General features: G+C 49.6%; 2 protein-coding genes across 16 annotated transcripts in view; both read right to left on the bottom strand.

Annotated features, from left to right (window-relative positions):
- The window catches only part of LOC121601165 (myotubularin-related protein 3), a 34,201-nt gene that overhangs the window by 8,105 nt on the left and 11,013 nt on the right, over positions 1 to 15,083 (bottom strand). For 12 of the 15 annotated variants that reach the window (XM_041929983.1, XM_041929990.1, XM_041929997.1 and 9 more), the window contains exons 3-8: positions 3,418 to 3,541; positions 3,158 to 3,347; positions 2,235 to 3,065; positions 1,761 to 2,142; positions 1,115 to 1,680; positions 151 to 1,043 (exon numbers count right to left, since the gene is read on the bottom strand). In XM_041929983.1, the coding sequence (XP_041785917.1) occupies positions 151 to 1,043; positions 1,115 to 1,680; positions 1,761 to 2,142; positions 2,235 to 3,065; positions 3,158 to 3,347; positions 3,418 to 3,538 (2,983 nt within the window). In that variant the 5' untranslated portion in view covers positions 3,539 to 3,541. Of the gene's footprint in view, positions 1 to 150; positions 1,044 to 1,114; positions 1,681 to 1,760; positions 2,143 to 2,234; positions 3,066 to 3,157; positions 3,348 to 3,417; positions 3,542 to 4,612; positions 5,092 to 9,134; positions 9,225 to 15,083 lie in introns of those variants that run through there. The other 3 variants (XM_041929974.1, XM_041929966.1, XM_041930057.1) reach the window with 3 other exon arrangements.
- LOC121601254 lies at positions 9,679 to 11,236 on the bottom strand. The gene is made up of 2 exons (XM_041930071.1): positions 10,205 to 11,236; positions 9,679 to 9,983 (listed from the first exon to the last, which is right to left on the bottom strand). Exon 1 carries the CDS (start codon positions 11,138 to 11,140, stop codon positions 10,235 to 10,237), a length of 906 nt encoding a protein of 301 aa, XP_041786005.1. The 5' UTR covers positions 11,141 to 11,236; the 3' UTR covers positions 9,679 to 9,983; positions 10,205 to 10,234.

The raw sequence follows: 15,083 nt of genomic DNA, 5'->3' as shown, positions 1-15,083 counted from the left end.
ACCAGCCGATTGCACCCCTGCATGTTCCGTGGCAGAAGCAACGCCGTCTGCCACTGTTTGTATACTTCCAGCAATCGAAAGCAGCCCGCTCATCTTATATGTGTCGCCGCAGAAAGTGTTTGATCAGTTTGAACAGTTTATCGTATTTACCACCAGCGAAGCTGCCGTCGTCGGATCCACCGATGGTCAGATCGACGCTTTCCATCATCATGTCGTCGCCGGCCATGACGGGTCGCCCGATGACGGTACGGTTAGAGCCGTGCACGAAACCGCCACCGCCGCCGCCGCCGCCACCACCACCGTCCAGCACGTCCTTGTTTCCACCGACCGTGGACGAGTGGTACGACTCGATTTTGATAATGCGTGCCGTATTTTCGTCGATCGTTGCCGGCCATAGTACAACGTTTTGCTGCTGCCTGGCCGTTGGACTGCTGCTCGACTCCCGGCACTCGAGCTTGGGCGAGCATCGCGACACATCCGTCGTCGTCGTCGTTGGCAGTTCCGGAACGATGGGTTGAAAGCGGTAAGGGTGTCCTGCTTCGCTACCAGCGTGCTGCTGCTGCAGCGTCGTCGTACCATTGCTGATGCTGGTGGTCGTAAAGGAGGGTCGAACATTTGTGGTGGCGGTTGGAATTAGTGTGGCTGCTGCGGCGGCCGCTAAGCTGTTGACGCCACCAATGCTTCCGTTAGGGTAGAGACTAGAGGAGGTTGAGGAAGAGAGAGGGTTGCCCGGTGTCCCGGCGTCGCCGTTCGTGTCGACAGGGCAGCGCGCGGGACTGCGCCCAGCTGCCAGTAGGTTGCGCTGGTTCTTGATGGCTTGCTCCAGCTCTTCGTCCGATTGGTTCAGCTCCTGCGTGAGGCTTTGCAGCTTTTCGGTGGCGTGCTGTATAAAGGAACTGGCCGATACTCCACGATGCAACAGGCGACCGTCGATGGAGGGCAGATCGGGCGAGGTCTCGCGGTCGGACGAGAGGTTGGAGTCGATTGAACTTTCCTCCTGCGAGAGGTTGAGCGTCGCTGGACCGCCCGTTCTATTGATAATGCTGCAAAGTGGAAGATCAGTGCTGCTGCAGTCAAATCGTTTCCCCCGGCGCCAATGCTGTGAGCGACTTACCTTGGATCTAGGGTCATGCTTGGATCGCTAGAGCGACGCGCCATGACGCCACCTGAGGTCGCCTCCTTGATATCGCTGTACGAGCGCGTCTTCGTCATCGATCCGTTCTGCTCCGGGCTGCAGCTGGCCGGCGATGAGCTGGCCATCGCATCGCCTACAACATCCACAGAGGTCGATCCAATGCCGACGGCGATACTAGCAGTCGATTCGACCACACCGGGCCCGATACTTCTCACACCGACCGCACCGGGTACGACGACATCCGCACCGCCGGCCGGCACGCTTGCCGTTGGATAGTCGGCCACCTCGGAGGCCGACGGTTGATTGTGGCCTCCCCAGCTGCCCAGGTACACTTCCGTCCAGAGGCGCAGATCGCGCACGTTGTGCGCCGGCCACAGGACGCGTTCGCGGTTCGGCATGTACAGGTGGTTCTTGTAGATCGGACCGGATAGGAAAGGCCACACGGAGAACGTACGATCGGGGACGCTGTTTTCCTGCCGCTCCTTCACCGTGTTGCACAGGAACGTTCCAAACAGGCACGAGTGCGAATGTTGCGCTAGTTTGATCTAAGAAAGGGGCGCAAAGCAATAAAAAGTGTGTTAAAAGCGGCGTCCATTCGGTGACCCCCGGACGCCACACCACTTACCAGATAGCCCATATCAAACTCAAAGCTGCAGGGAAACTGGCGATGAATCTGATGGACGCAGTCGAGCCACTGCAGAAACACGGGACAGCGCTCGTTCGTCTCGTCCGATCCCGGACCGTGGCCGCACCGATCGGCAAACTTATGCCCGAAGCTCAGCCACTCCCGCTCGACCAGCACGCGGAAGCCCTCGATCGTGCGGTAGTACGGATCGAGACAGAGCTGCGCCGTGGCAACGATCTGCGGCGTGCGATCCCACCCATCGGAACAGTGTACCAGCACCGGCCGACCGTTACGCTCGATCGCGTGGCACACCACCATCGAGGCCGCCAGCAAGCCGGACAGATGCTGCAGCCAAAGCGTTCGCTCCAGCAATCCAAGCCAACTGAGGGGGGGAAGAGAAGAAATAACAATCTCGCTGTTAATACACTGACCGAGCAAAACAACCTGCAAGCTGCGCCGGTCCACACCACTTACTTTGGAATGTCCGCCTGCGAGGCGCAGAGCTGTCGCAGCGCGTGAAAGCTTTTCCTGATTACGTGTATGTTGCCGAGGCTCATGAACTGTATCTCCGCACTCGGGTAGTACTCGGCGCATTCGCAGCCACCGCCCCGGGCCCGGTTCGTGACCGCGGACGTGTACGAGCGTGCGTCCACGATCAGTATCTTCTTCGGCTCGTCCATTTCCACCTCCTCGTGGCTGCCCTCGGGGCTGCGCGGTGGGCTGCCGTCGCTGGACGCTTCCGAGCAGTCGGTTTGCGTGCGCGTCCGTCGCGTACCATCGCCGGCCTTATCCTGCGTGCCCCTATCGAACGAGCACGCATCGGACAGCGCTTTCAGCAGCTGCTCATCCTTCGAGTTGCGCCACCCGAGCCACCCGACCTCGGGCTGACTGCAGCGCGCGATGACCGCGCCGGTACGCTGATGGCGCCACACGACCGCCGGTATGCGCCGCGAGCTGCGAAAGCTGGCCACATTCTGCAGCGTATCGTCCGAGATGCAGGCCGGCACCAGCAGCAGCCGCGGGTACGACGGGCACAGCTTAAACTCCGCATTTGCCTGGCTGATGCGCCACGCACCCTGCAGATCGAACTGTAACCGTTCGGCCTCCCGCCGGAACTCGTCGTCGAACGAGCCGACGCGCTGCAGACGGCCGGCCCATTCGTTGTCCTGGTTGAGCGTGGGCGACTCAGAGGCCCACGCGTGAAACGGGAACGCGAACAGGGCCTCCAGCGTTTCGGGCACACCGATCGATAGCGTTATCCGCCGGTGCCATTCGCTGCACTGCTCCGACGTTGCAAACGAACATCTGCGAACGAAAAGGGGAAATTGGCGGGAGAGAAATTACATATTGTGTGCTATTTCACACACTCTGTAGCCGCAACTCGGAGCGATATTTACCGTACGGTGCTAGCATCCTTGCAGTTCACGATCAGATGGAACAGGTCACGCACTTGCGTCGATTCGATCAGGCCAAGCGGGACGGACACTTCGGCACCGGTGGTGTTCTTCTGCAGGAACAGCCGATAGTTGGACAGTGCCAGTATGCCTTCATCTGTCTGGCCGAGATAACGTACGGATTCACCGGCAACTGCAAATAAGATGCAAGATTAGTTACAATGTGTCACACCGGTTGCGGAGTGCGACCGGACTGCACTTACGCTCGGTAAATCGTACGGTGAGCTTTTCTTCCTCCTTCTCGAGGATCGGCTTCGGGAAGAGCTCAGCCGCCTTCACCATGCACATCGACGATTGCGGGGAACCGTCGCCCGAACCCTCCATGATCTGCAGAAGAGAGAAGGTAGAGAGAGCGAGATGCTTTGGTTAGTCGTGTAATTAACGTGCTATCTTCTATGAGGAGGATCATATAATGTCCACAACGAAATGCTTATCTTCGCATGCGTACTGTTGCCAACGCCCATTCAAACCTCATCTTCTAGCATACGCACGCATAATGCACTGTGTGTAATGCACCCTGGAGGCTAGTACCCCTCCCCGTTAAAGGAAAAGGTCGATGCAACCGCTCCGACTCGATAACGAGCGGGCCGTGGACCAAATGGACCATGAACATCGCGTGCGTACGGCAACAGCAGCAGCTGCAACGATTGCCCGCACAGGCCACGAAGCCCCCCCACCAACAACAACAACAACGTCGCGCAGTTGCAGAGGGCGGATGTGTTAGGAAGTGGACCAGCTGCCCTTATCTCAGCGCCTATCAACCGATCAGCTGTTAGGTAAACATACGCAAACAATGTGCTCCAGATGTGGAACGCACTCCGTGCATCGACACCGCAGTAGTAGTAGCTGTAGCGCGCTATAGTGTGGAAAGTTTCTATCTCAGGGTTTGTTTGCGATTAGCACGATGCGCTGTTCTTTGCCATCTGCAATTAATGCGTCTGAAGGTGGCCAGAGGTTGGCGCAAACAGATAATAATCCTGCACCCAGCGCGGTAGTGCGAAGGTTCTCACTGACCTACGATCGCACAGCTGCCCCGAAACAGGCCCTCGGCGGATTGTAGATAGGGTTTTGCACTGGTTCGCACGCACTTGATAGGACATCTGGCACGGGAGACTGTACCGTGAGGCACTACAGAGAGCTGATGTGCTAGTACTCACGATGTTCTCTCCTCCGTGGCTACTTGATACGATCGCACGATCATCCTTGTTTGGGCGAGATAGTGCCAGAGGAAGTTGAATACATTTAAGGTTACTACCAAAACTAAGGAATTTAGCCCGAATTGGGACAGATGCAACAAAACATGACGATGCATGTTTCCAGCACTCATTTTTTATACCATGCCCTAAGGTATGACCCTTTCTGAAAGATTCAATGATTGAGAAGATGGCTGATAATTACTTTTCTACCACGTCCATGGAGATTTTGACTCTGTTGACTATTAAAGAGCAGGAACTTCAGACCCATCGTTGACTCCTGGTTTGCTCTAGATTGTTCCTGCTGACGTATTTTGCTTGTCCTCCAGCAGGGGGGAAAAAACTCCTCTGCTCCTCTTCTTATCGCTCTGCCGGTAGGCTTTTCACGACCAAATTGACCCTCTATATTTTTGGCACTGGCTGCGCTCCAATGCTTCCCACCAGACCAGAACGTTCCGGGGGCGAGATAATTCTGCGCCTCTTTTTTGCCTTCTTCTGATCGCTTTTTGATAGGCCGCGGGGCGTTCTTGTACTTCCAGTAGCAGCAGCAATCTTCCCTGTCGTCTTTATAACTTATGAATGAATACGACTCTCGGTTCTTTGGACTTGATCTTCACAGACGGGAGCGAGGTACGCTCGCTTCGGAGGCTGACTTACGTTTGAGTTCCCGAGACCGTGCTGCTCGCGGTAAAATATGACCCGCAGTCGCAAGGAAGAGATGAAGCGAAACAGAGACACAGGACAGGAGAGTGAGAGAGCATGATAGGGAGGTACCCCGTGTATTATTTACACACACACACCCCGCACAGTCACAATCATTGGGTATACACACAACAATAAAGCCCGGGGGTTGTGCTGATTAGAATATGGGCGATTCTCTTCTCGCAGGCTGTCCCGCTCGTCCCCGAAAGGAGGATGGTGGTTGAAACAGAGGCGGACAGAGAGATGGACACCAGCCGCGCGTCTAAGCTGTCAATTGAGAACAAAACCGTTCTGCGAAGGGCGTGTGGAAAGCAGTGGACGAGAATGGTAAACGTGACTATTCTCACATCGTCCCCAACGCACCCAGAGGTAGTAGCCGTTTATCGTGGGTAGAACAAGTGGACACTCTTCCCATGGGTCTTCCCAAAAACCTAAACAACTAGCATGAGTTTGAGCTCTTATTTTAATAGATAGTGGAAACTCCCATCCAATCTTAAATGCCATCCGATTGGAATTTTCCCTCAATGCCTACATTGTATCAATGGAAAATTGATACCTTAGAAGCTTGTTCGTTCTGGATCAAGCAAAATCAACAATAGACAGCAGAAAGTGCGTCATCTTGCCTTGTAGAGTGTGTGTTGGTTACGGGTAAACACACACACATGTACACGTCCTGAGCCGGTCTAAGAACAGAAGAGATAGAGGTGCATCCACGTACCTCACATCAAAGTCTGGCCCATTAGGAGCTGCAGCACGCAGAAACGTTGTGTTGTCCGCCCTTCGTACCGAGTTAAGAGCTTAATGAAACGACCACGTTTACGACCAGCATCATATGCAGAGTGGGCGCACCTCTAAAGGTGTACATCTCATTTAATCCAAACCAGTCATAAGATTCGACGGTATGATTAGAACCACAGGACAGCCAAATAGGTAGACAATGAGTGTGCTTGGGAAACGTGATCAATCTTCAACCCTGTGTGACTTGTGCATCAGAACACACGTGCTGAACGAAGCTTTCTTATCAGTTTTTAATAATGACTAGAAACGTGCGGTGCCGTTAGTCCGACGTATCCTTTCGTTTGTTGTTCGAGATCACAAACGGGATCGCCTTAGATTAGTAACAGAGATTAGGTCACGTGAAGGCACTGAAGGAATCATGATTTGTGTACCAACCAAGTGTCTCTCTTATTCTCTCGACCATTGGAATACGCATAATGGGAGCTTCCCCAAAATATATAAACACAGCCGGTGCATCGTTTGCTTACGCATTTATACCTAGCAGTTCCTGAGAATTTCACTCAGCATAGGAAAACACATCCACAGCTTATCGTGGGCCTTCACCGTCAGGAAGTAGTGTAGTGAGTAAACACAATCACTCAGAGAAATGCAATTCCAGTTAGCTACCGAAGTTGCGCGTAAGTCCCATTACGAACCAGTCAGAACCGGTGTGCCCACAACCCGGCGGAGAAAATCGTACGGCGTCATAAACGGAAAACATCTTCGCTGAAGCGATAGAGCTAGGGTCCTCCCTCTGGGCTGCCGGACTTCTTATCTTGTATCTTTTCTCCCGACCGCTGGAGGTGTGACCGGTTGCGTTTCGCAAATAAGCACCTTTGCTGACTGCACTTAATCACACCTGAAAGTGTAAACGTAGAAGATGGAGATCGTGCATGGGTGGCATGAGGGGAAAGAAAAGCGTCGTAAATGTGATGGGCTCACACAACCATGCTCGTTAGATTCTGACTTGGTTTAAAGGGGGGAGTTTGTGGTTGTTGTTGTTTAGTTAGAGTTTATTAGCATCCCCTTCTTATCTCATCGTGCGATTGTGCTGCACTTCGTAAATCGTGCAAGATGCAGTGCTGCCACTGCAGTTTGCCCCATGCAAATACGACTGTGATCGCCTCTCTCTACTACATGTCAAAACAATGTACAAGTGAGAGATAAATCACAGGCCGCCACCAACCGCAGAGGGGGAAAGAAAGGAGAGTGTGTTAATCGATTGCAACCCCAGCTGTTGCAACCCCATTGAAGAAATCAATTCTCGGTACAATCAATCATGGGTAAAATAATGATTGTTGCTTATCGTTTATGAAAAAAAAATCATACATACATTCTAGGCAAACAAGAATCCGCACGGGGTGGAAGCAGCGTGAAGCTGTACTTCCACTTTCTTTAAAAGACGACGACAAGAGACTTACTTATGCATCATATCGTGTGATTACGTGACAAATTCCACGGCGGCAGCAGACTTCGGCGTGTGCAGCAACCTTCAAAGCAAACAAAACGAGATGTCGAAATTTGACATTGTTTAGGGAGAAAGTAGCGTTCTCTTTCGCTCCCGCTGCATGCATACTCCCTTTTCGAGGCGTGTGTGAGGAGTGCGTGACTTGGGTCACATTCCCAGTCCGAGAGTTACTGCTTGGGGGGAGGAAACGGTCGTGGTGAAATTGGGGAATAGTGTAGCAGCGAATGGAATTTTCCCAGAAGGAAAGAAAACCGGACGCAATAGGGTGCACATAAGTGCTATGGGGCCTAGGAATTTATCTAAACGGTTTGGAATGGGGTCCAACTGGATTTTAAGATATTTTCCTTGAGTGGATGGGAGGGTTATAGCGCATATGTGCTCTTAAAACTTTAACCACTCGCTTTTACTTCACATGATACGGTGTTCCATTTTTTTATATCCGGGATATACGATATTTCAGTTAAGACTTTAATCTATACATCAATTCTATCATTTTTGGTGGTACTCCGAGTCTTTGCAATTGTTTCATAAATGATGATGTCTTATATTTTAGATTTTAAGAAACACTATATCATAAACAACAATTATCAGAAAATGCTGCAAAATGTCCCCTCAAACCTTTAACCCAAAACAGACTCCCATTTACCAACTTGCAAGCCTGAAACATATTGAAATGAATTGAAAGCTCAAACGGAGAAGAACTATAACTGGCATCAAATCTCGCATAGAAGACCGCCTTCATCCCTTATCCGGTTAATAGCAGATTTTTGCTTCCAAATGCGTAATACATCCCCAATTACTTATCAACTATCTCCCATTGGGAGCTTTGACACGTTCTGTAGCTCCGCTTCAACCAGCATCACATCGCTTCGAAGATTCAGCTCCAGTGGACCATACCAACAAGACGCCAACTTTCTCTTGCACGGGAAGAGAATTTCCCTGCACGCTGATTGTTTGGCTCCAGTCGCCAAGCCAAGATCAAGGACGTCCTCATTGTTTGGTAGGACAAGAAGATGCGCAATTTCTTTGGGGCGGCCGTTAGTGTTTTGGTTTTTTTTGCCATTTTCTGTCACCAAATTGTCCCAACCCCGAAACCGTTACGAGCAGACTCAGATGTGTCGTTATCAGCAGTTTGGTGGCGGTCAAATAGGGACAAATATAAACCTGAATGATAAGACGGCACCACGCCAGTGTGTGCGTGTGTATTTTGGTAAGCGAAACAGTGATAACAGCTTGCGTGTTGTGGTCAATTAGCATTTGTTTTGGTTTTGAGCATCAACACTTTTTGGAAGCGAAAAAGGGGGATTTTTATGACACTTGATGCGCACCTCTGTTAGTATGTGTGAAGCCTTTTTATTTGGGTACAATCACGCACGTCACGCAGGCCGATAAGGCAATCGGAGCAAGAGGTTTAAAACTGCATTCGGCTAACCGTTTGTCACGAGACCCGAAAAAGTCGTCTGGCGCCAGAATTAGACACATAATCTGCCCCGGACAATCACAATAATTGTTTCTGTTTGTGTTGGTGTTGTGTTTCGCTGTTAGTATTTGTTCGGTTTTGAAAATACATTATTGTTTTTTACTCCGGACAGCTCTTCCGGTGGTTAGAAGTGTGGCTTTGGTGCACGTGGAAAACTCCGTAATAGTCACAGAGGGCGATTTTAATTTCACACATGATTGCTTTACTATATTACCATTCCCCGCACACAACATCCACTGCAAATCGGAATCTGCAAATTAAACTAAACCACCTCCCTTTCTCCTCCGTTCCCCAACATACCGATGTTATCCATTTGGTTAAAATGCTCACATTCCACATTTGGCCTGTAACTATTCACATTCCTTCCACAAAGCGGACACACTAAAGCAAGCGCAAGCGATTCAGCACGCTCAACTCCCAATCGTGAACTGTGTAAATGGTGAATGTCAGACAAGCGTTACAACAGACTGGGGTCGAAGATTAGTTCGACCAAAATCGACCTGCCCCAGTAGCGTAAACCTCTCTCTATCACCACACAGTCTTATCACAAAGAAATACCTCGTTTTTTGAAAGCTTGTCCCCTTTTCAGCAAATCCTGACAGACTTTGGGGTGGAACCCGCGGAACTTAGATAGGGCTCAAAACCGCTTGCATCGTGCATTGATACGGGGTGAGATATGGAAAAAGATGGATTGCAGTTGCAGTTCTTGCAATTACGTTATCTCTTACCTGGTCCTATGCACTTTCGACAAGCGTCATTTGAGTTCCAAAGAAAAAGGATTATTAAATTAAGTATCAGAAATCAGACAGGGATTTTTGGAAGGATTTTCTGTAAGATTTCTGAGAATGCACATTTAGCAGCAAACACACATTACCTCATTGGTTTCTACGTAGGGCGTTGTCTGATCCAAGGTTTGATCGGATGAAAGGTAAAACTGCATCAGATCCCAGTCTTCTTCAAACTCCTGCTCCAACCTACAGCTCGAGGACGAATCCGTTCGAACGATCATCTCTTCGTCGTCGGAGCGCCACGACATAAATGGTTATGCAAAGTTACCAACGTTCAACAAGGTTACACAGCGGCATCTTAAGCACAAAGGTAAAGCTCTTCAGGATAATAACTGATTCTGTTACAAAAATGTGGTCCGTCCTGGAAGTACACGGGTAAAAAATATTGGCTCTGGTTGATGTGTCGTCCGGTGACCTTTCAAAGCCACTACTAGGCACTTTTCTTGCGAATTCCTTTCACCACACCACATTGGTTGAAAGGGAATGGCCGAACATTAGACACCACACCATCATGGACAAGACACAATTTAAGGCACAGTTTTAAGATCACTGACAGCGGATTTCTTTAGCTATCCAACATACTTCACTCAATTGACCATTTTGGACGTCACATTATTTGAATCCTTGAATCTTCTTCCTACAAGGCCGTATGTAGAAAACACCAAGACACAAAATATCTCCGAGGAGCAAGAATGTCCCCAAATACTTCACAAGATGCACACGACAGACCGGGGCGAGTCTTAAAAAAGCACAGCGAATTGAGCACACGTGGACAAACACTGCGCTGCGGGAAGCACTGCTACAGATCGACCGGCACACACCACAATATCCGGTACCCGAACCGGGTCCGTTCACCACCACGACGACGACGATGACGACCAGCGCCGCGCACAAGATGCACGATCTCTTTCGTACCGTTCGCCGGCGAAAAGTCGACGGACGGACGGACGGACGGTACCCAATCCAATGCCAACAACCGACCAGACCGACAACCGTCCCAGGGTACGGTGACATGCGGAGGGGTACCGACCGCACCAAAAACCGCACGTACACACGAACGCAGTGAGCGAAGCATGTACAGCAGCAACAGCAAGGGATGACGACGACAACGACGACACGCCACGAATAGCGTCGTCCGCGGCCTTGCGACACACACCGGTCTTGACCGGCTGTCGGCGCGTACAGACCGACCCTCCGTCCCCAAAGATCTCGCACCTGAGTGGGAGATTGAGAAGGAGGAGGAAGCGAATGCGTGATCGAGGTGGAAACCCAGACTGCACACACTGCAATCCGCATGGGGGCAGCTCGCTCGCTCGCTGGACGCGCATGGGAAGAAGAGGTGCGTGCTGGCCATGTTTGGTCACGGCCGAACGTTCCTCCTACCGGGCGTCCCCACCCACAGTCAACCCTTTCTGAAATCTGAGTCTGTGTGTGTGTGTGTGTGTGTGTGTGTGTGCGGAGTTCCGCGACACCAATACCAAAGCAATGGTGGAGCAAACAGCCCACCCCACACAACATTGGTTACGCCGATGAATGTATGGGTGGTGTGCGAAAAAAAAACACGCCTTGGAGAGAAAAGTTTGCACAAACGGCCGCCCGCGGATGGATGGAAAAACGCGCAACGGGCAGAAATTGGTTCGGGGCATTATTGCGCCGGGTCGATGATCTGTTCCGTTTTAAGACATTCCAACGATTTGGCTAGAGAAGGGGTCGCCATCGTCGGTAGATACCTGCCTGGCGCTGGCAGCTCTTCCTAGCCTAGCCAAGAGCAAACCCGGAGAAAAGATTGGCGAAAGGCTTACTATCCTCGTGGTACCACTCTTTGCAGGCTCGAGCAAAAGAGACAAGATCACACTGAGATGATCGAGCTTTCTCGATCGGTGGTGTCCCGTTCAGCCGAAGGTACAGCATTCCAGTTTCTGTCGCGATTCCATTAATCATTCATGACGACACGCGTAGGTCGTGAAGGAGAAGATGGGAGTGTGTGTGTGTGTGTGTATGTGCAAGTTCCTTGGGAAAGTTTCTACCACATTAGGCAGAAGTCGTGTTCGTTTGCAGGCTTATCTAATAATCTGACTTGTTGAAAACATGCATCTAGAATCTTTTGATCGTTCACAGTCGTCCGCACGAGGTGCCATGTTTTATGGAGAAAGCACTCGGAATATGAAACGCGCCGCGGTGGTCTAATCGATAGGACATGCAGGCTGCAACAGAGCCAACCACATATCTATTCCCGTGCTGGATATTACATCAAATTCCCGTGATCTTTGAGGTAAAATCACATGAGTGAGAATGCTTTTCTTCTACTCAAATTTAGCGTAAAAACATGTTGATGTTCATAAGCTTTTTCTCCAAAATTATCCCTTGTTACTGCTGATAATAACTTACCACCAATTACTGTCAATCAATGTCTGAAAGCACATGCACTTCGAAGACCCTTCTTCCTCATGATTAGCGGCTTACTATGTACATTTTGTTACTTTTCAAGCTAATAGCGTGTAGGGAACGTTGTATAGGAATTCCCAATACATCAAACACCCACCGGCCATTAATACTAATTAATTACACGCGGCGGGGGTTAAGGTATGCCCAGGTAGAGTGCAAATGGTGTTCGTTGCACCAATTAACCCTCGCAAAGGGAAATGAAGCTAGAAATAAAGCATTTGTACACACGCAAATCGGCAGTACCCCTTCAATTGGCGTATGAGGACCTTGTTATCCAGTGCCGTGCTAGAAAAGAATGCCAACTACCACAGCAATCGTGAAAGTGATCGTACACGCACAATCCGAGTGCATTGGGAGGCGTTTTGTATTCAGGCAGCTTTTGCACAAATATGCCATCTACATTTCAAACGAAGAAAGATGGTCGATAGCGCATCAAGAGGGAGCAAAATGAAAGCCCGAAAGGAAACAGAAGCTAACGGTGGCGTGAGGAGCTGCAAGAAACATGGCCCTAATATCAATCCATATCAATCGACGGCACAACTGCACAATTTCCAAACCGTGTACGTACGTGATTGAGTTGAAGAGCAGCAGCACCAGCAGAGGTTTTTGTTTGTAGAGGTCTATTAATGAAGAAATAAAAAGGAGGGCGCGCACGTGTGCTTTCGATAGGGGATAGGCACCAAACAACATCAATCCTGCTCGAGGCTTAAAAGTCCGAATGTCTCAGGCATGACACGAAGTGCGCAGAGCGACTGCATCGCCGGTGTTGCAGCAGTGTGATGACGGCCTCTCTTTCTCGTGGACGCACTGCAGATACCGTCAGCGAACGAACGAAAGTCTGCGAAAGCAGCGAGCCTGATGGTGGTGGTGCTCACGCACAGGGAAGGAGACTCTTCGATGGACTTTCGCTTCGAATGTTTGCTTCTTGAGATTGAGAAGCGAAGCGGAAATCGGATGTTGATGCATTTTTTTTTCTTCTCTTTTGCTCGTCATCTCCACCCAGGTGGAGGCACAGTACACAGAGACTTTCATTCATAAAAGTTGAATTGCCGGTCCCCGCGGAATGTGGGAATGTGAAGTGCGCTTGGGTGAAAGGAAAACTAGCTGCTTGCCACCACGTTCAATGAATTCCTGGTGGGCGGGCCACTAGCAGAATGCAGCTCTCTTATACCGTGACGGAAGCTGAAGTTTTGAACCTTTATATCATTTATTGGCACTCTTTTAATAGTAATAGGAAAATTATTTCATAAAGATAACACCATTTTCAATATTTACAAACACTTTTGCTGTTTTGCACTAATCACTCGATTGAAGTGTTGCTTAATCTTAGTCAAACAACGAAGACTACGTCATTTCAAGCACAACAGCAATCACTATCGCTTCAGCATCCAGATCTAACCAGATACGGTCACTGATTTGCTATGAATCTAATCGTGCTCTTTCTCCCGTACGGACAGAACCAGCAAAACACCGAGCTGGGCCCTGCTGATGGTCAAATCCGCTCGGAAATAACAAACACCAACCCGGGGCTCCCCGGGGCAAAACGGTTGTGCAGTGTGCATCGTTTGCTTATCACGTCCAGCCAAGTGGTGTAGCTTGCTATAAGCTTGCTAAACACTGCAGCCGTGGAACAGTTAAGCGCCAGCCGAGCAACATTGTAAGGAGATGTATCTATTAAAAGAACTAGAATCTATTGCTTATAAATGGAGCATCGCAAGAAAAGCCATTTGTTCAAGTTTTATTTATAAATGATTTCTATTTGCATGAAATTCGAACCAACAGGCATTCCACGAACACACTTCTTCAACAAACGAGCACAGTTTACTAAAAAAAAACAAGCACTTTACCTCCGGGAGAAAATCAAAACAAGCTCAGCACATCCCACGCAACAAAATGGACAAGGTAAATAAAAAAAAAGCTACCACTTGGAAGCAGAACCGAACAGCCCGGAAAGCTGGAGAAAGTAAGTTCAATTCACCGCTGCTGCTGCTGCTGCAGCAATTGCCATTGCCCAGCTCATGAATAATCGATCGACGGCTATTTCGCATAAGCAAAGTGCCTCTCCTTCTGCGAAGTAGTTTAATTTAGTACGATCGAACAACCATTGTACAGTGAGTTTCGTTATAAAATCTGTATCACTGTACCACGGAGTGAACAAATTAATGAAAACAGTTTCCTTGCGAAAAATAAAAATTAATCCTTCAACACGCGATCGAGTAAATCAAAGTCGGTAGGAAAACCTTGAAAATTTGCTAGGAAATAAAACCGCCCTCCTGATCGGCAGGCAAGCTGCGGTACAATTTGATTTGCAAGCAGCACACTTTAATCGATGGTTACATTATTTATTTATTTTGACCTCTTTGATGGTCACCGTACACCGTTCATACTCCTGGGGGGGTTTTGTTGCGAATTGTGCTAGACCTTGAGCTAGTCCAATTGCTTCGGAATTGGTTCGGAAATGATTTACTTCACAGTTGTTTTGTTTGTTTCAATAAGTTTATAAATCTAGAGCATTGAATTCAATCTCATTCTTTTTAAACATACTTTTTAGAACATAGGTCAAAGTCACTCCGAGGAATATAGCACTGTTTTCACGTTTTCGTTCCGTCTCAGTTCAGTTTGAGGAAAATAAAACACCCTTGCTGGAAATTCCAGGACGGAGTTTAAAACTGAAGTAAATAAATAAAGCTTTCCAGACAAACACTTGAACAAACAAACGCCTTCCCGCGGCTGTACCAACGGTTCCTCCGCAAACCAATGCGCTGACACAGTGGCATGTCTTGTTTCTTGGAATGGGCTAATGGTTCACAGTAATTCATCCACGGGCATCCGGCTTCCCACGCTTCCGGTCCCGAGAGAACGGTTCATGCGGAGTGGGGACGACATCTTGGTAGTCTTTTCCGATTACCTTCTCGGGCAGATGGTGCTGCCCTGGCGTAAACTGTGGGTGGGTGGATCGAGAGCGAAAGTCAGCTGCTGCAGCCCAAGAACGAACGCGGCGCGATGCAATGTGTGT

The sequence above is a fragment of the Anopheles merus genome, chromosome 2R (assembly GCF_017562075.2).
Source record: "Anopheles merus strain MAF chromosome 2R, AmerM5.1, whole genome shotgun sequence".
NCBI classification, from domain to species: Eukaryota; Metazoa; Arthropoda; class Insecta; order Diptera; family Culicidae; genus Anopheles; species Anopheles merus.
This window is presented reverse-complemented; position numbering and strand designations above follow the sequence as displayed.

What these genes read in the sequence shown, in the direction of transcription:
- LOC121601254 (XM_041930071.1), bottom strand. Translation starts at nt 11,140, where the DNA reads ATGTTGTGTGGGGTGGGCTGTTTGCTCCACCATTGCTTTGGTATTGGT.